This window comes from Microcaecilia unicolor, chromosome 5 (assembly GCF_901765095.1).
Source record: "Microcaecilia unicolor chromosome 5, aMicUni1.1, whole genome shotgun sequence".
Classification (NCBI taxonomy): Eukaryota; Metazoa; Chordata; class Amphibia; order Gymnophiona; family Siphonopidae; genus Microcaecilia; species Microcaecilia unicolor.
The window spans coordinates 173,114,952-173,135,708 of NC_044035.1; the positions used below are offsets into that span (position 1 = coordinate 173,114,952).

The following is a 20,757-nucleotide window of genomic DNA, read 5'->3' on the forward strand; positions in this document are numbered from 1 at the left end:
GCGAGATGGGCCGGCCGCACCGACCACACTTTTTAAATCCACTCGGGACCTTCGAGGACATCGACGGAAAAATCGCGTCGGCGAAATTAAAGTCGTCGATGGTGGCGGAAATCACACCTTGAAAATGAAAAACGACCGTGCGGCCATTAGGCCGCAACGCTACGTCCCCGCTGGAAGCGAGGGAAAATGGGAGCGCGTGCTCCTTTTTTTTTTTTTTTTTTTAAAGAAAAGAAAAGTGGAGCGCGCGGCGATAAATTAAATATAAAAGAAAATAAAAAGGTTCGCGTAAACGCGACGGTATTTCCGGGGCTGAAACAGAGAGAGCGGCACAGGCACGACTCTCTCCAGGCGCGGAAAAAAAGGAACTGGCGGGAGCGGTCGCGCACGGGCGGGAAGACGGCCGCGCATGCGCGGTGGGCGTGCCCTGCGTGCCGACCGTCCCGCGAAGCTTTTTTCCGGTTGGTGGGGGCTGCCGCGGACGTCACCCAGTCGTGAGAACAAGCAGCCTGCTTGTCCTCGGAGAATAGATATGTATCATATGTCAAAGAATAAAGTGGTTGCTCAAAGCATATTCTAACCACAATCGCTCAACTGCAAAACACTATGCACAACTTTGTCCAAAAACACACTCAGAACCTTACGGTACCATAAATATTACACTGGGCAGACCTAATACACCAATATACCACCCATACGGAAAATGCAGACTGTCAACAATATGAAACAAGGGATCATATCATCACAATTCTCATGTAGAGCCACAAAACACCCTAATTCATGTTTAATGTGGGATAAAATGCCATAAATAAGTAAATAAATATAAACTTTTAATGTTGAGCACCTGATTCTCAAAGCGGACATATTCCAAACACTATAATGAAAATAAAATGATCTTTTCTACCTTTGTTGTCTGGTCACTGCTGGCCCAGTATCCGTTCTGCTGCTATCTGTCCTCAGTGCAGGTCAGGCAGTCATCCTCCTTAAATATCTCCCTGGCAACCCAGAACACCTCCAGCCAACCTCCCCTGCTTTCCCAGCAGTAAGGTAAACAAACCATAAACCAATTTCTACAACTGCTAGAGGGCTTTCACTGCAGCTGCTGCTGTGAGGATGGAGGTAAATCAACAATTTAATCCCCTCAGAGCAGCTGGACTCCATAGCTGATCCATTCTGCTGCAGCAGGGGGGAGGCTTAGCCTCTCCAAGCCTGTTATACCGGGCGCCTATGGCTGGAGAGTGTAAAAGAGTTTTAATGGAACGGATAATGCAAAGTTTGAAAAAAGAACTTTTGAATACTGCAGAGATTTTGGGACTAAATGAGAGGTCTGAATCAATGATGACCCCAAGTATTTTGACATTTTGTACCAGAGGAACTGAGATGGAGTGTAATTGAATTGGAATTGCTAATGAGGTAAAGGCTGATTTGTAAAGAGAAGGAGCTTAGATTTGTCTGGGTTTAACATGTTTGTTGTCAGTAAGCCATTTGATTACTTTGGTCAACTTAGTATTGATATGATGAATAAGTGTAAGATTCGTTGGACCAAGTGTACAAAGAATTTGTATATCATCAGCATAGACATAGAGGAGTAAATTCCAAAGAGTGGAGAAGTCTCAGAAAGGGAGAAAGGAAAAGATTTAAAAGCATGGGAGCTACACCAGATGGAAGTGAAAAGGAACTAGAAGTTGAGGCACTTAAAAGTGGAAAATAAGATGATGCCTTTTTATTGGACTAGCCTAATACATTTTTCAATTAGCTTTCAGTGGCCAAAACCTCCCCTATGCCCCTTCCTTTTATTCTCCAGTCTTTCACTAACACTGACTTCTCCCCCCTTTCCATCCAGCATGTCCTCTTCACTTTCCCCATCCAACATTTTTCATCTTTCACTCTCCATCCTTCCGTCCAGCGTCTACCCTCTTTCCCAATCCTTCCATCCAGTATCTCCCTCTTTGAGGGCCAGATTAAGGTAACTGATGCTCTAAGCACAGCCCAACAATGGTGCCCCTCGGCCTTCCTATTGCTTAACTGACAAGACATTAAGACTTAAGAAGTGCTGAGAAGTATCATTATTGTATGAAAACCCCCCATCATATATATTTATAATGATTGGAAAAACACTGAAATTCATGTTGGATAATGGATGTGGCAAATGGCAGTGAAAGAGTTAATGGCATGAGAGTTAGGGGAAAATCCTCTGCAGTGCCCCCCTTCCCTTGATGCCCTAAGTACATGCTTATTTTGTTTAATGGTTGATCCAGGATTTCCCTCTCTCTCCCCTTCCTTCCATCCAGTGTATCCCTCTCCCCATTATTTCATCTAGCATCACCTCTCTTTCTCTTCCTTTCCTTCCATCTAGTGTCTCCCCTCTTTCTCTCCCCATCCTTACAACAGTGGAATAGCTACGGGTTGGCCTGGGTGGGTAGAGGCCCACCCATTCGTGGCTCAGGCCAACCCAGTGGCAGCACCCCACATCAACATCTCTCCTACTGCACGGCATCCTGGCATCTGCCCACCCGCCTCTGAACCCTGTCCCTCCCCGGTGTACCTTACAGGTGTCCCCGGCACCTGCAGTGATTCATTATTGCTGCCTACCCCAGCCCTGCAGACTTCTATCAGCTGGGTCCCGCCCTCATTGATGTCATTTCCTGTTTCCTATCTGGTGAGACCTGGCCAGTGGAAGCCTGCAGGGCCACTGCAGGGAGCAATAATGAATCACTGCCGGTTCTAGAGACACCTGTAAGGTACACCAGGGAAAGACGGGATTCAGAGACGAGTGGGCAGATGCTGGGACACCACGGAGGAAGAGAGATATTGATGTGGGGTAGGTGAAAATAAAACCTATAATTATTTTTAGTATTTCTGGTGGGGAGGGGACATGACATGACGTAGCAAGGCATGGAAGGGCCCATCTAAAATACTGGGTCTGGCTATGCCACTGCCTTACAGCTAGTGTCTCTCCTCTTTCTCTCCCCCTTTCCATCCAGTGTCTCCCTCTCTCTCCCCATCCAAATATTCTTTATTTGAAAAACCCTGTGTTTGTGTCCCAGGATGCACTACATGGGGTCAGGTGCTGCCATTTTGAAAGATGACAACACAGAGGCAGATGCAAGTGGGCATCACTCCTGCCTTTTGACTTAAGGTTATGGGGAGGGGGGCATGGATTTTTTTGTGGGTAAGGGTGGGGGATCAGAGGTTTAATAGACCACTAGGGATTTGTTTGGTGGGGAGGAGGGTCCAGTAGACCACCAAGGATTTTCTTTTACAGGGGTTTTTTAGGGGTGGAGAAGACCCGGAGGGAGACAGTGGGATTTTTAAAAGGTTTCCCTTTCTGTCAGTGCATGAGCCAATCACTGCTCATCAGGGACGTAGCCAGATGGCTAATTTTGGGTGGGCCTGAGCCCAAGATGGGTGGGCATGCAATTTGCCCTGCCCCGGGCCCCCCCCCCTCCGGTTTGCTCTTGCTTCTCTCTCCACCCCTCCCTGCCCACAAACCCCAAATATTAAATACTTCAGCTGGCGGGGATCCCAAAACCCTGCCAGCTGAAGATTTCCTCCTCCTCCTCGAGCAGCCAGCACACTTCCAAACAGCAGCCAGCAGCACTTGCCTCACACTGATGCTGCTGTCCAGGCTGTGCATGTTCAGTTCTTTTGCATGTGTGAAAACTGAGCATGTGCAGAAGGGCCGGTCTCAGCGCCAGCTCAATGCAAGTGCTGCTGGCTGACATTTGCAAGAGCGCTAGCTGCCTAAGGAGGGAAAATTTTCAGCTGGCAAAGTTTGAGGATCCCCACCAGCCACAGCAAGAGTGTCACAATTTTGGGTGGGCCTGAGTCCAATGTGGGTGGGCCCTGGCCCACCCAGGCCCACCTGTGGCTACGCCACTGCTGCTCATACACTGATAGGAAGGAAAGTGTTTTCCAAGACCTTGACAGCATGAATTCCTAGGCTCTGTTCTGAGCAGCCTCACTGCCACACTATTGTAGCAGATACATTAGCAGCTGCCTGAAGGCACTATGTGGAGGAGCATAATTGAAAGGGGCGCCCAAGTTTTTCCTGAGGGCGTCCTCGCAGGAGGTCCCCGCGAAGGGGCGGGGAAACCCGTATTAACGAAGCAAGATGGGCGGCCATCTTTTGTTTCGATAATATGGTTGGGGACGCCCAAATCTCAACATTTAGGTCGACCTTAGAGATGGTCGTCCTTAGAGATGGTCGTCCCCGGTTTTCGGCGATAATGGAAACCAAGAACTCCCATCTCAGAAATGACTAAATCCAAGCCCTTTGGTCGTGGGAGGAGCCAGCATTCGTATTGCACTGGTCCCCCTCACATGCCAGGACACCAACCGGGCACCCTAGGGGGCACTGCAGTAGACTTCAGAAATTGCTCCCAGGTTCATAGCTCCCTTACCTTGGGTGCTGAGCTCCCCAAACCCCACTTTCCACAACTGTACAACACTACCATAGCCCTAAGAGGTGAAGGGGGGCACCTACATGTGGGTACAGTGGGTTTGTAGTGGATTTTGGAGGGCTCACATTTACCACCACAAGTGTAACAGCTGGGGGGGGGGGGATGGGCCTGGGTCCGCCTGCCTGAAGTGTACTGCACCCACTAAAACTGCTTCAGGGACCTGCATACTGCTGTCAGGGAGCTGGGTATGACATTTGAGTCTGGCAAAAAATATTTTAAAAGTTTTTTTTAGTGTGGGAGGGGGTTAGTGACCACTGGGGGAGTAAAGGGAGGTCATCTCCGATTCCCTCTGGTGGTCATCTGGTCAGTTTGGGCACCTTTTTGAGGCTTGGTTGCAAGAAAAAATGGACCAAGTAAAGTCGGCCAAATGCTCATCAGGGATGCCCTTCTTTTTTCCATTATCGGCCGAGGACGCCCATGTGTTAAGCACGCCCCAGTCCCGTCTTCGCTATGCTTCCGACACGCTCCCAGGAACTTTGGTCGTCCCCGTGACGGAAAGCAGTTGAGGACGCCCAAAATCGGCTTTCCATTATGCCGATTTGGGCAACCCTGGGAGAAGGACGCCCATCTCCCGATTTGTGTCGAAAGATGGACGCCCTTCTCTTTCGAAAATAAGCCTGTTGGTATTGCTCTGTCCCTGGAGAGTTCACAATGGAGGGTTAAGTGACTTGCCCAAGTTCACAAGGAGCAGCTGTGAGATTTGAACCACTTCACATATTAGCTACATTAGAAATACTGAGGACATAATCACACTCAACTCTAAATTGACTTTCTCTGAGGACAAGCAGGCTGCTTGTTCTCACTGATGGGTCGGCGTCCACAGCGGCCCAGAAACGGCAATTTTTCTCAGCAAAAATAGGCAAAGCTTTGCCAAAGCCTTCAGGAATGTGGGGCGCACGCACCGCGCATGTGCGACAGTCTTCCCGCGCAGCGTGTGCGAGTCCCCGCTCTGTTTTTTCTTTTCCACGGTTGGAGAGTGGCTGCTTGTCGATCAATCTCCGTTCGGCCCGAAGAAAGAGCCTTCCCTTTGTGTTTAAAAAAACAAAAACAAAAAAAAGGTTTACCTTTATTTTTTCTAGTTTGGTCCCCATAAGTTTCCTTTCGCTTCCGTTGTGGCCCTCTTAGGCCACGCGTACACGGGTTCTCTTTTTTTGTGTCCTTATTGTTGGCACAATCGTGAATTTTGATCTCGCCGCAGCTATTTTTCTGTCCATGTCATTGAGGACTCCCAGCGGCTTCAAGAAGTGTACTCGGTGCAACCGGACGATCTCAGGTACCGACCCCCACGTGTGGTGTCTTCAGTGTCTTGGGCCCGACCATCACCCAGACCCATGTAAGTTGTGTCTTAGCTTAAAAAAGCGGACACAGGCGTCGAGACAAGCTCAGCGGGACCAACTTTTTGGAGCTTCGTCCGGTTCTTCGGCGTTGACATCTGCACCGGAGATGGCATCGACTTCAGGAGCGCAGGTAATGGCTGTCCGGAGACCACACGCTGGGAGCAGTGAGCCATCAAGTGGGTCTCCACCTGCCTCGAAGACTCCTCCTGCGCAGGCCCGATTCCTGCATCGACCCCGTAGCCTTGCTCGACAGCGACTCTGAACGAGCACATCCGAGCCATTCTTCCAGGTCTGCTGAAGGAGTTGCTGCGTCAGCCTGTTCCGGGGCTGCTTGCGCCCTCGTTACCGTTGATGGAAGCGGCAGCTGGCTATAGGCCTGTGGTGAGGTCCCTGACGCCGGTGCCGCCCAGGTCAACTCCCCGTCGACATCGCTGGAGTGAGCTTCATTGCCGCTGGCATGGGAGTCGACTTCTCGGCACCGCCATCGAGGACATGGTTCCTCGGCGTCGAGACGGGCCTGGTTTCGGACTGCAGTTAGAGAACTCTTGTACGATACCGAGAAAAATGCCTCGTGAGATGAAGGAGAAGATCCCAGGTATTTCTCTTCCGAGGAGTCTTGTGGTCTTCCCTCTGATCCTACTCCTTCCCCAGAAAGAAAGCTTTCTCCTCCGGAGAGTCTTTCTTTCTCTTCATTTGTCCGGGAAATGTCTGTGGCTATTCCCTTGCCTGTGGTATCTGAGGATGAGCCCAGGACTGAGATGCTCGAGGTCCTTGACTATCCTTCGCCACCTAAGGAATCATCCACTGTTCCTTTGCACAATGTCCTTAAGGAGACACTTCTGAGGAACTGGATGAAACCATTAAGTAATCCCACCATTCCCAAAAGAGCTGAGTCCCAATATCGGATTCACGGAGAACCTGAGCTGATGAAGTCGCAGTTACCTCACGACTCTATGGTTGTGGATTCCGCTCTCAAGAGAGCCAAGAGTTCTAGAGATTTTGCCTTGGCGCCCCCGGGGCGGGAATCTAGAACCCTGGACTCTTTTGGGAGACTCTATGCTCGTGTCTAAGATTCAGTCATACCAGCTGTACACGAGCATCCACATGCGGAACAATGTGAAGCAACTGGCAGACTTGGTGGACAAGCTCCCTCCGGGGCAGGCCAGGCCTTTTCAGGAGGTGGTCAGGCAGCTGAAGGCGTGTCGTAAATTCCAGTTGCCCTGGCCAAATATATTCCATGTATTAAAAAAGGAGGAAGGAAGAACAAATTACAGCCGGCATGGTTAAAAAGTGAGGTGAAGGAAGCTGTTAGAGCTAAAAGAATATCCTTCAGAAAATGGAAGAAGGATCCTACTGAAAGTAATAGGAAACAGCAAAAGGAATGACAAGTCAAATACAAATGCAAATGGTGATACGGAAGGCAAAGAGAGACTTTGAAAGAAGATTGCATTGGAGGCAAAAACACAGTATAAAAAGATTTTAGTTATATTAGAAGCAAGAAGCTGGCAAAAAGAATCAGTTGGACCGCTAGATGACCGAGGGATAAAAGGTGCAATCAGGGAAGACAAGGCAATAGCGGAGAGATCTTTGCTTCAGTCCTCACTGAAGAAGATGTGGGAGAGATACCAGTGCCAGAAATGGTATTCAGTGCTGACGAGTCAGAGAAACTGAAACAAATCTCTGTAAACATGGAAGATGTAATGGGGCAATTTGACAAATTGAAGAGTATCAAATCCCCTGGACCAGATGGTATACATCCCAGATAGAATTGAAAAATGAACTTGCAGGGCTATTGTTAGTATTATGTAATTTATCTTTAAAATAAAGAATGGTACCGGAAGATTGGAGGGTGGCCAATGTAATACTGATTTTTAAAAAGGGTTCCAGAGGTGATCTGGGAAATTATAGACCAGTGAGTCTGATGTTGCTGCCAGGCAAAATGCTAGAGACTATTATAAAGAACAAAATTACAGGGCATACGCGTAAGCACGGATTAATGAGACAAATCCAACCTGGATTTAGTCAAGGGAAATATTGCCTCACCTGTCTACTACATTTCTTTCAAGGTGTGAATAAGTATGTGGATAAAGGTGAACCAGTTGATATTGTGTATCTGCTGACCAGGTGAACTTAACTGAGCTGCAAATATTTCAAGGGCAAAGACTACACTTTTCCCCCTGCTCATGCTACCCTAATTGGTGATCTAAGCGCCACGAACATTGCACTCCATGCACTGACTCCATGCACATTCACATGCCTTCCCCTATGCTCCCACTGCCTGCTCAGCGTACTTCCATCCAGTGACGCTGATGCTGCTTATATCAATGAGAGGGCGGAGCAATTGAGGGGCAGGCAACAGCAGCCTTTGAATATCAGGGTTATAATTTCACTTTCTTTAATGGCACAGGCTGAGCAATGGTGTCAGCCAAGGAGATTTAATGACAGGAGATGGTATGAGCCTATCTGGCCCATTTTCTGGGTTGAAGGCAGTGGGCGGAGCTTGCTGCCATATTGGTCATTTCAAAACAGTAGCAATCACTATTATAAACAATATCAAACTTTGTGAGGTTTATACTGTTTTAATAAACCTCTTAGGTTTTGCATTCTCTCTGTTAGGAAGGTATGGGGGGGGGGGGGGGGGGGGAATGCAAGGAGAGTTGGGGAGTTTTCAAGGGGTGGAAGGTTATATTCAAAAGTATTTGTCAGTGCTCCAGAGCATGCTTTGTTAACAGTCCTGTATTGTGGATTTCAGTGCCGTGCTATATGCCTTTATTTTTGCTTATGATGACAATAAAATATTTCTATATAAAAACAATAGCAAACACTTATGACTACCTATGTGTGTATTTTCTTTGACAGCCTTTTTATTTATTTGAATGCTTTCCATATGTAGATATATATCATGAAATAACATTGAAAATCACTGAAACAACATAAAAAATTATTGTAGCTGGTAGAAACAGCAGTAATAAACTCTCTGTATTTTGTGCTCATTTTTCTACTTCAATATGGTAATACATGGCCAATTCTTAGAGAGAGGATATCCTGTTTCCTGACAGGTTCATCTTAACTGTTGTAATCTGTCTTGGGAAGCCTGGTGTTATTAATATGGAATATACTGAAATTAAATGGAATTAAAATTAAACTCTCCTTTCATTGGGGCACATGGAATCACATCTTCATTTCATCTCTTTTGTAGAGGTTTATATTTTAGATACACAAATGGATTTTTCTGTTTTGAGCTTGTTTCAGGGACAAGTGGTTTTGTAAGTCTAAATAATAAAAATAGATATTTGGTTTTATGCAGATCTATCATTTGTTCAAACATATGTAAATGGGCTATAATACAGTCCATTGGTTTTCTGATATTTTGTTCGTGTGATGACTTATAGTGTGCCAAAATTGAAAACTCTTATCTCTTCTTTCTGGATGGTAATAACATCATAGAAGGAAGTCGAAACATTTAACAATGTTGAGATTAGCATATATACCCAACTGGGCATTTAAAAGTCTGTCTTTTAATGATGCCACATGTTCAGAAATCATAGCCATAAGTATAGACAGTTATTCAAACATTATCACATGCATACACCAGAACAGGCATCCATACACACATTGCAAATGTAGACAACTTCAACAGAGTATATCCAAAATTCATATTTTTATTTCCTCTTTTCCATCTTCTAAAATTCCAGATATTAGATGTACAGATCAGTAAGTCCCAAAGCAGTCCAAAACAAATAAAGTCAGAAACAGCACAGTTTATACCTAATTGTTGTTCAACCACCTTTAGGTTTTGCCTTTGGGTTTAAAAAGCAATACCATGTGCATGTAAGGTCTGGATAAACAAATTAAAACTATCAAAGGTTTAAGCAAATGCCCCAAATATGTAATATTTGGTAGCAATAATGAAACAGTGATGGAATATTCACATTACAAGCAGCCAACAGATTTATTTTCCACTGAAAATAATTAACTTTGTATGAACTTGGCAGCTAATAGTGTGCTGCTTGCATTTACATCCACACAGACTAAGTAGAAATAAATGTATACAACAGACCTGGTACATTTAGACTGACTCTGGACTTCTACATGAAGGTAGCATTTCTCTCATTATTCAATACCTCTCTTTTAAATAGTAGTAATAAAAATGATCAAATGCATTTTTATAATATACCGCTGCATTCCACAAAACAAAAGGAGCACTTACCATCTTTCTCTTTTGATCTAGTCACAGGACAAAAAAATAGATTTTAAATTCGCCCAGGTTTCAACCTAATTAATGTTTAAAACAACCTTTGTAGTTAAAAATAAAACTGTGAATGTTGAGCACCTGATTCTCAGAACATGATGTCTGTTTTTATGGCCCTTTAATAGGTGAAAAAATATCAGCAGCAATACAATGCGTGCTAGGGTGTCCCTATAACCAACCCCTTGAAATGACACACTGATTATGATTTAGGACAAATTATTACTCTAACCGATGAAAAGTTATTCTGTTCTGACACTTCCTCTGTGTACATCCATATGCTGCACAAGCGGCATGTTTCTAACTATAAAATAACAATGAACAACGACAATATGGATACAGCAGCTGATAGTGTTTTGTGGTAACACCAATATTGCAGCTACACAGGAGAGATGGCTTTAGCCTTTTCATGTTATACCAGCTCCTGTCTTATTAAATCTCCTTGGTGTCAGCAGTGCAATAAGAGACTGGGCAACAGTGGCCCGGGGAAGAAAGGGGGAGGGAGCAAGAGGGGAAAATATCACTTGCTAGCACTGTGTACCCTCTGCTGCCTTACATAAGTTACAGACTGGGCAAGAAAGGCCCAGGGCAGAAAAGGGGAGGGAATGATGTCCCTTGTCAGCACTACATACCCCCTGCTATCATACCACATGTTGGGAACCTCTGCTTCAGGTCATATTAAACAAAGAATTCCCAGGAAGTTGTTTTGCTCAGAAGAGTAAACAGTTTATTTTGCTGACCATCCTCTCCACCTGCAGAAATAAGAGGTGTATGTAGACAGTCTCATACCCATGAAACTTGTAGACAGTTTTCAAAGGGAAACAATATAGATTATTTAACAGTGTTGAGCTATGGAAACTTCCTTCACGTATATTGTCAGTCTTACATTTAATGATTGTTCTACTAAATTAAAAAACTGATATATTACCATATGTATGTGTTAATAAGTTTAATAAGTAGTAAAAAAAACAAAATATAATATCTTGAGGTCACTTTTCAGTAGCAAGGAAACTGTATAAAGTTAACTGTTAACTTACCTGTTTGCTTTTAGATGATTTCAGTGATCATATCCCTCCAAGTTGGATTGTTTAAAATACATAGTCAAGCCTATAAAAATTCTTCAAAAAATGCCTATTTATAAAGATCAGCCCTACAGTAATTCCCAACAACATAAAAATGCTCTGGTACAAATTTATACCTCTGCTGAGACAAGTGTAAATGTATGCATATACTTTGTGTGTGTGTGTGTGTTTATAAATTCTATACATAATTGCAACATTATCCCTGCTCTGCCCAGCCTATGCCCACAGGAACTTGTTTGTGCTGAACTTATCAAATTAGGCACTAGATTGCTGTGCGCCTACATTTTATGCATGCATACCTGTCACACAATTGTATAAGAACCATTTTTTGTTTGTAAACCATGCTTTATGTATGACAAATATTCTGCAAAGTTACTCCACCTGACAAATGTTTTAAAAAAGCACTCAAGAGTCAGCATCTGCTGGTGACCCATAAGGGCTTTTAAATATTTCCCTTCTTACTTTTAAAGGTATTTTTTTTTCTGTCAGGGCAGCTCCATGTTTCAGGCTACAGTCCTGCACATGGCATGGATGCCTGGCTTCAAATTCCACATCCATCTGCATTAATTATGCTTGTGTGCATCATGGAGGTGGTACACTCAGTCCAGGATAGGGAAGGAAGGTAGTTGCTAACAATGTGCTCCTACCTGATAATGTGCAGCACTGAAGATGCTGTTCTCTAGCTTTTGGTTTGCTGAGGGTCCCTTGAACCATTTAGGGGGTGGGGAATAACAGAGATTACTTATGCAGAACAGGGGCAAATGGGAGCCATGGGTCTGCTGGTGCCATAGGGGGTGTAAGGGTGAGGGATATGAGGGGACAGTGAAGGAGGGACATTTGGGGGTATTATAGGAGGGCAAGGTTTTTAAATAGGTTTGGAAGGGTGGGACTAAACATTCTACATAATGTTGAAGGCATTGCAACTTCAGGAACCAGAAAGGAATGTTCTTAAGGGAGAGGAGATATTTTGAGTGTGTGTGTGTGTGGGGGGGGGGGGGGGGGGGGGGGGGGGATGTTGTCTACTTGAGGCTTGCTAGTTTTTTTAATGGAACTTTGTAGTGGCACCAGGAACATATGTCATGATAATGTGCATTCTCATTGCCACAGCCAGATTTACTAAACTGAAATACTTAGGTTTCATGATTTAGTAAATCCCCTTGGAACTAACTTGCATTAAAGAGGTATGGTAATGCATCACTTTATGCAGCTTAAGATCATAAATAATGGAATACCAAAATAGTCAACCTTCCTCTTTAATCACACATGCATAATTAACAATATGCTGCTTATGTTACAAGAAATAATATTTAACTTGGGGAAACTGCTCGGAGCATTCGCTAATATTTATATTTTAAGAACATGCGCTGTATTTATACGTTTTAGGATATATTTTGGTTAATTCTCCACCAATTACCTGTTACGGTAATAAGATTTACAATTGCAAGAATAAAGATGAATTGAATATTATATTTTGTTGAATCACATTAACCTGCAATGCTTAAGATTTAGGAACTTGTGCTCAAAGCATGGCACTAAATTTTAAAAACGACCTTACATTAACCTGCAATGCAAGTTTTAAAAGCACATGCCCAGAACATAAATACCATACATTTAGCTTCAAAAGGGGTTTATTTATAATACGGTTAATATAATCAAAGTAAGCAAGAGGTAGTCTTAAGGATTTTTACAGAGAATTTGTGCTTTAAAGCAAGGTAACAGGTTTAAATCAAAAGTTATAAGTTAACTTACAACAGTCTTTGATAGAAATTGGTAGCTGGTTGAAGTGATGCAGGGAAAAATCCTCTCTGCTGTAGAAGTCTTTTCTTTTAAAGTTGGTTGCTGGAGCCTGGAGAGAAGTCTTGTCTGGAGGTGTGTGTGGAGTTCAGCAGAGAGAAGCAGCAGATTCCCAAGAGCAGCAGATTCCCAAGAGAGAGCGAGCTGGGCTGTTTCCAGGCTTTTTATACAGTTCATTTGCAGGGAAATATGAGTGCATGTCCTGGATAATTTTCTTCCTGGTTTGCACTGGACCCTGGGTATTTGCACTTGGTCTCATGTTTTATGACATCATAAGACTTCCTGTTTGGACCTCTGTGGCAGTGTCTGAGGTAGCCAGCAAATGGTTTATTGTATCAAGCAAATGGTCTTGTTTATGGTTTCTGAGTCCTTTGTCTTCAGTAGCTGGATTTACACCTTTGCTGTCCCTCTGTCTGCAGTTGTGTTTGATCTTTGGAGATGTGTTGGCATTTACACTCAGGTGGGCTTTTGATCAGAGGAAGTTTGAAAACCTTTTGAAGCAGTCCCTGTATTTAGCAGAGTTTGTTTGAGAATAGTCTTTTGTTAAGGGGGAGGAAGGGGGAGGTGAGATCTTTGCAGCAGTACCTTTTTTGTTTTTGTTAAGTTTTCCCAGAGGTGGGGGGGAGAGGGACTTGGATGAAAGCCAGACCAGTTTATAATGATTCTGTCCCAATAAGTCTTTAAAAGCTGCATTTTTATATTGGTATCTGATTCAGCACAATCAATAGTTCTGCTACATATTTCAATAATTCTGACAATTAAACTGATATCATAACATTCTACATAATGTTGAAGGCATTGCAACTTCAGAAACCAGAAAGGAATGTTCTTAAGGGAGAGGAGACATTTTGAGTGTGAGTGTGTGTGTGTGGGGGGGGGGGGGGGGGTGTTGTCTACTTGAGGCTTGCTAGTTTTTTTAATGGAACTCTGTAGTGGCACCTGGAACATATGTCATGATAACGTGCATTCTCATTGCCACAGCCAGATTTACTAAACTGAAATACTTAGGTTTCATGATTTAGTAAATCCACTTGGAACTAACTTGCATTAACGAGGTATGGTAATGCATTGCTTTATGCAGCTTAAGATCATAAATAATGGAATACCAAAATAGTCAACCTTCCTCTTTAGTCACACATGCATAATTAACAATATGCTGCTTATATGGTTGAAACAGTGTGTTTAGGGTCATGGAATAGCTTTGGATTTTCTATGCCTCAGGGACAAAGCAAAGAAAAGTTTAAGGCAGTTTTCTATTCATAGCCTTCTTTGTGTTCTTTCTTCAGGAGGTCAATCTGCAATATGCTGGAGTAGGCCCTGTTGTCTGTGTGAAACCTATTGAGTTGGATTTTGGCAAAATTCAAGTTTTAACTGAGGTTTCAAGGACACTTCAACTGTCCAATCAGTCTTGCATTCCGGCACACTTTCTGGCACAGATGGTAAGTACTTCATGTTACAGCATTAGAATGAGAAATAAGGAACAATTTGTTGCTAGCAGAGGCTTTATGTAACATACAGGGAAAGATACAATTTACCTTGAAAAAGTGAAAATTTTCACTTAAATTTCAACTGTTATATTGTTTTTTGATGAGACATTCATACTGATATAGTTGTCTTTTTATTTGCCGAAATGTGGAAGTGATGATTGGTTGAGTTTAGGAGAGTGTTATCACTAGATTTATTATTCTTTCTAACCCTATAAAATTTGGAATGAACCATACAAAGGATTCAAGAATGTCTGCATATCTGTGTGTCTGAGGTAAAATAACAGAAAATTTAATGGAATGATATTGTAAACGGGCCCGCTGCTCCAGTATGGGGGAGGAAACCGCCTCCTGCGAATAGCCAGATCTTCACAAAACTGCCACCCGGGGATACTTCAAAACATTCCTTTATTTGTCAGGTTAATAACCAAACTTCACTCCAGAGCCCTGGGTTAAGGCTTCTCCGGCAGGGCGGTTCTGCCTTGCTTAGTACATCAGCTCACTAAACACAAAGACTCTGCCCCATTCCCTGAGGGGGATTCAATAGTCCTTTTGAAATCCCTCCTTTTTGGTCAAAGTCAATAGCAAACAAACAGTACTTGCCCCCCAAGCAGGCTTTCCCCTCTTCCCACCAGGCAGTCCTCCTTCATAAACAAGCCTTTCAAATTCAACAGAGTTTCTCAAAATAATCAGGTTTCAAACAGGTTTGTAATTCTTCCAGCAAACTTTCCAACGTTCAGGGTTTCCCCCAAGGCAAACAGGTTCCACAGAAGAAAACAGGCTTCCCTATTTAAGTAGGGTTTAAATCAAAATAAATTCCAAAACAATGTAGGTTTGCAAACCTTCAGGTGCTGTGCTCCTCAGGACTCTCAAGCTCCCATTCCATTCTGCTTTCTTCCCCTTGCTCAGCCTCATTAACCCCCCTCTTCTACCCAATCCATCCAATCCTCCTCCTGCTTCTCACCCCACCCTTCCCTCTTACAGGTGGGAGGCATGATATACTGATTGCGGGTCCAGGGGAACTGGGCTTCTTCCTTCTCCCTCCTTGTGGTCAGAGATGGTATATGGCCAGTTTGCCTATCCCCTGGGCTTCCCCTGCTGGGACTGGAATGCATTCTGGGAGATGTAGTTCAGGGTTTTGCTGCTTCATTTTGTACAACTGGGCTGTAGCCTTGTCACAATATGAAACTTGGCATGTGGGAAAAAAAAACGGTAAAAAGACACACTGAGTTCAAAATGAGCAAGATCGGAATGGGGGTTCCAGAAAGATAAACTACCTCCCCTCCACCCCGCAAAAATGACCTAATTTACTTTTATTAGACAACAAGTTCCAGTTTGTATAGCATAGACAATTTAATGAAATATAATGAAGCTTGACATATGGGAAAACTGCTAAAAAGACACATTGATTTAAAAAAATGGGCAGGATTGGATTGGAGGTTCCAGACTAAGTCCCTACCCAAAAAATGATGCAATGTGAGGAGGATTTCTAGCTTATATAGTGTACAAGCTCACATACAGTGGAACATAGCAGTGGGGAATTCCTTCTTTCAAACTGCCTCTCCCTGTCTTTACTCTCCCAATCCCACAAACTGCCCATACCCCCCCCCCCCCCCCAAAAATAAAAAAAACTACCCCATTGCAAATGCCCCATTGCCCTCAAACTGCCGCAACACACCCTCCGATCATAGCAACACTTACTGGTTGTACCCTCTTTCCGGCACATTAAGTATGACACATCACATGATTCAGTTTTTTTCAGTTGTAGGCCCCACCTTATGGAACTCCCTTCCCCTTCTATCTTAGAATATAGACCACCTTGACAAAATGTAAAATAGACCTCATAACATTCTTTTATGAGGATGCCTTCCTGACATCATAGGACTGTCCCTGAAGAAAGGCCTGCTGTTTAGTTCAAACATATCTACCCTTCCTTGTCTACTAATACAATCTTTCTATCAACAATAGATTTCTGTTTCTCCCATCTCTTACTATTTTCCCCCCTCTCTTGTCTTTTTCCTTCTATTCTCTTTAGGCTGTGATAGCGGCATTGATTCATTTTTTATTGATGTGCAGGATAGCAAGTTTTTAATAAACTTGACCCCCCCCCCCCTGTGAATTTAGGGTCCCAGTTCTGCCAGACCCTGATGAGGTAACATGGTAAATGTTGGCAGATAAAGACCTGTACGGTCCATCCAGTCTGCCCAACAAGGTGGCCAGAGTTGAATCTAGCAGTTTGCACGTGTTCCATTTCTTCATGGTTAAACACTGGTATACTTAATCTCTGTCTTTCCCTGCTAATTTTAGGGCACAGACTGTATAAGTCCACCCAACATTGATCTTACTTTCCAACCTCTGAAGCTGCTGTCAAAGCTCACTCTAGTTATGTGTCATTTAAGTTTTACTTCAGTTGGATTCCATCCTTTTCTATATAGTGTTCTTCTGTGTTTATCCCACGCATTCTTGAATTCCATCACCATTTTTGTCTTCAGATCTTTCCACGGGAAGGCATTCCAGGGAGAGTACTTAGAAAGGCGCAGTCAGGGTTTCAGGGTTTGAATCCCAGGGCTCCTCCTTTGCCTTATGTATTGAGAAACCATGGGGAGTCTATTGGGCTCTTGCATCCAATTGTGCAGTTGACTAAGGAACTAGAACTTCCTTGGCATCATCAACAGATCAGTCCAGAAATTGTGGATTATGCCCATCTGCCATCAGGTGGAGATAGAGAGAAACAATTTGAGCGCTTGCCTTATAGGATAGTGTGCAGCTGGTTCAATTAATATTTATCTCTAGTATATGGTAGACGTTACTCTCTGCAGCTTCTGGTGTTTTCTGTGGATGCTGACTCTTGTTCTGGGTTTTGTTTTTTGTTTTTAGTTCAGTTGAGTATGGAGGCAAAGGCTTGAGACGCTGCCTTTTTAGGAGCATACCTGGTGGAGCCAGATCACTCTTCTCCCCCACCCCCCTCCCCACAACCTGCAGATATACTTCTCCTTATAAAAAAAATAGCTTAAATGGCTACCTCAGACTTTGAGGAGAAAATATTCTGCCATTGCCAGCTGCCTTCTGGGGAAGTATCTATCTATTAGAGGAGCCTTTACTTCACTCCCATTTTCCTTTCCTTTCTGTGGTAAGCTCTGAGGAAATTTCATCACTGCCAGTGAGTACACTCTTTGTTACCGTGCTCCTTTGCTAGTTCTGTCTTTACTGTTGTTTTCAGCTTCCATTCTCACTTTTAATATCAGCTGTAGCTTTTCTTGCATTTTCCATGGTGGCAGAGACAGTTAAGCACTGCTCACGCTGTGGTGTGCAGAAATCATCTCATAGAGATCATCGGAGCAGCCAGATGATTTTTCTAGCAGTCCTGGTTCAGGTCAGGTAGTAGGGGACACTTTGCGGTATCTTCAGGGGCCGACTTCACTTTCTTCAGATAGCATGGGGGGTGGCGGCCTTCTTGGATTCCTGCACGTCTCTTTTTCTATTTCTGACAGTTTTGTTCCTGCTCCTCAACCTGTTCTCCTTATGTCTGATTTGACTCCTCTTGATACTGTTGCCTTCTCTAGCACTGTGAAACCTCTGGAAGCTCATACTCCCTTTTCTCCTGAATTTATTTTGTTGCTTCTCAGAGACCTCAAGATTCTGCTTCACACATTCAGACCAAATTTTCTTCTATAAAAAGGAGATTGGATCACTCTTCAGTCTTGGAGGTAGAGTATATTTTCTCAGCACCACACTCTGAAGGGGCTTGTTCAGCAGTGTCAGTTCATTTTGACTTCAGAGATTCCCTAGAGGAAAGGGAGCTAGCTGCTGATAAAGGTGATGATCCTACAACAGCTTGACTATTTCATAAAGAAGTGCTCTCTTCTTTCATTGCCGAAGCCTTTGAAGTTCTCAATATTTTGTCTCCTGCACCTTCCAGAGCTGCTTTTACTTCTAATCCTATTATGGCAGGTACTAAGAAGCCACCAAAATCTTTTCCAGTGCATGTGGCTAAGCAGGAGCTAATTTATGCACAGTGGCGTACACCAGATGCCAGTCTTAGAGTTGCTTGGGTTATGTACCGATTGTATCGTATCCCTCCAGAGTAGTTGGAGAAGCTTAAGCTTCCTAAAATGGACACCTTATTCACTACATTATTCCAGTTGAAGGAGGAACAATACTGAAAGACTTTCAAAATAGAAAGCTAGAAAACTCCCTGAAGCTTTCATTTAAACATACCGCCTTATCTGTGTTTCTGTGTGTAGTTCTTATGTGGCCCGGGCTTGCCTTAGTTGGATTCATCTGGCTAGTGAATCTTCTACAGAACCTAACCTTGATTTTCCATTTATTGAAGCAGGTTTATCTTATTTGGCTGGTACCCTCTATAATCTCTTTCATGCATCAGCATACAGATGACTATAGCAGTTGCTGCCAGGCGTCTATTATGGCTCAGACATTGGGTGACAGATGCAGCTTCCAAATCCAAGCTTACTAACCTGCTTATTTTCAAACGAGAAGGCCAGCCATCTTCCAACACAAATCGGGAGATGGCCGGCCTTCTCCTAAAGCTGGCCAAATTGGTATAATCGATAGCCGATTTTGGCCGGCTTCAACTGCTTTCCGTCGCAGAGCTGGCGAAAGTTCAAGGGGGCATATCGGCAGGGTACCGAAGGAGGGATGGGGGCGTGGTTAAGAGATGGCTGGCTTCGGCCGATAATGGAAAAAGAAAGCCGGCCCTGACGAGCATTTGGCTGACTTTACTTGGTCCCTTTTTGTTCACGACCAAGCCTCAAAAAGGTGCCCCAACTGATCAGATGACCACTGGAGGCAATGGGGGATGACCTCCCCTTACTCCCCCAGTGGTCACCAACCCCCTCCCACCAAAAAAAAATATATAAAACATTTTTTGCCAGCCTCAAATGTCATACCCAGCTCCATGACAGCACTATGCAGGTCCCTGAAGCAGTTTTAGTGGATGCAGTGCACTTCAGATAGGCGGCCCCAGGCCCACCCCTCCCCACCTGTTAAACTTGTGGTGGTAAATGGGAGCCCTCCAACCCCCCCCCCCCAAAACCCACTGTACCCACATGTAGGTGCCCCCCCTTCATCCCTAAGGGCTATGGTAGTGGTGTACAGTTGTGGGTAGTGGGTTTTGGGGGGGATGTGGGGGGCTCAGTACACAAGGTAAGGGAGCTATGCTACTGGGATCAATTTGTGAAGTCCACTGCAGTGCCCCTAGGGTGCCCGGTTGGTGTCCTGGCATGTGAGGGGGACCAGTGCACTACAAATGCTGGCTCCTCCCACGTCCAAATACCTTGGATTTGGCCGGGTTTGAGATGGCCGCCATTAGTTTCCATTATCGGCAAAAACCAATGGCGGCCATCTCTAACGCTGGCGATCTCTAAGGGCAGGCCAAATGTTGAGATTTGGCCGGCCCCGACCGTATTATCGAAATGAAAGATGGCCAGACATCTTGTTTCGATAATACAGTTGGGTACGCCGCTTGATGGGGCCGGCTTTAGAGATGGCCGCCCTTATAGATGGCTGGTCCCATTCGATTATGCCCCTCCACGTTGCCCTTTGCAGGTAAATTGCTAGACAACCTCATGTCGTGGTTGGAGAAGGTGAGCTCTTGGACTGTGATGAGGTTGGATCTACCTATGCGGCATAAGCTTTGCATAGATCTTTGTTGACAGTTGCTGATGGAACTGCCTGGCAGAGTCCAGGAGCTGGAGAAGGCAGGGCTGGACTCTGACTGGCTGAAGCGTAGGACTAGGCAGCACCTAGCAGACTGGCTGGAACTTGACTGGAACAGTCTATAGATTGTCTCATAAAAGAGCCCTTGGGAGGACTGTTTGGAACATGACTGGAACAGTCTAGAGATTGGCATAGTAAGTGACATGGAGGGGCATTTTCGATATGACGTCTAAATCTGAATTTGAACATTTTACACAAAATGTCCAAATTCTCAACAGGAAATAAGGTCATTTTCTTTTTTTTTATCCAGAAATTTTATTAAAGTTTTCAGATAACAAACAAAAGAGGAAGAACAATAAAATATAACACTTTTATTTTATTTATTTATTTGTTACATTTGTATCCCACATTTTCCCACCTTTTGCAGGCTCAATGTGGCTTACATATAACCGTTAACGGTGTTAGCCGATTACGGTTTGAACAAATACATAGTATGAATGAATACAAAGTGATAATGTGGTATAATGAGGTATATGTATGGTAGGAAACGGTTGGGGTAGGAAACAGTTGATTTAAAAGCAAAATAGAGAAGTGGTTCATGACAATATATGCATTAATGTTGAGATTAATTGAAGTTGCTATCGTAATGATTGGATGTAATCCGTTAGAGGAGAC

General features: G+C 44.0%; 1 protein-coding gene across 1 annotated transcript in view; it reads left to right on the forward strand.

Moving 5' to 3' along the window:
* The window catches only part of HYDIN (HYDIN axonemal central pair apparatus protein), a 2,443,906-nt gene that overhangs the window by 626,650 nt on the left and 1,796,499 nt on the right, over positions 1–20,757 (forward strand). The window contains exon 24 of the mRNA XM_030205004.1: positions 14,209–14,361. Coding sequence (XP_030060864.1) covers positions 14,209–14,361 — 153 coding nt within the window. The remainder of the gene's footprint in view (positions 1–14,208; positions 14,362–20,757) is intronic.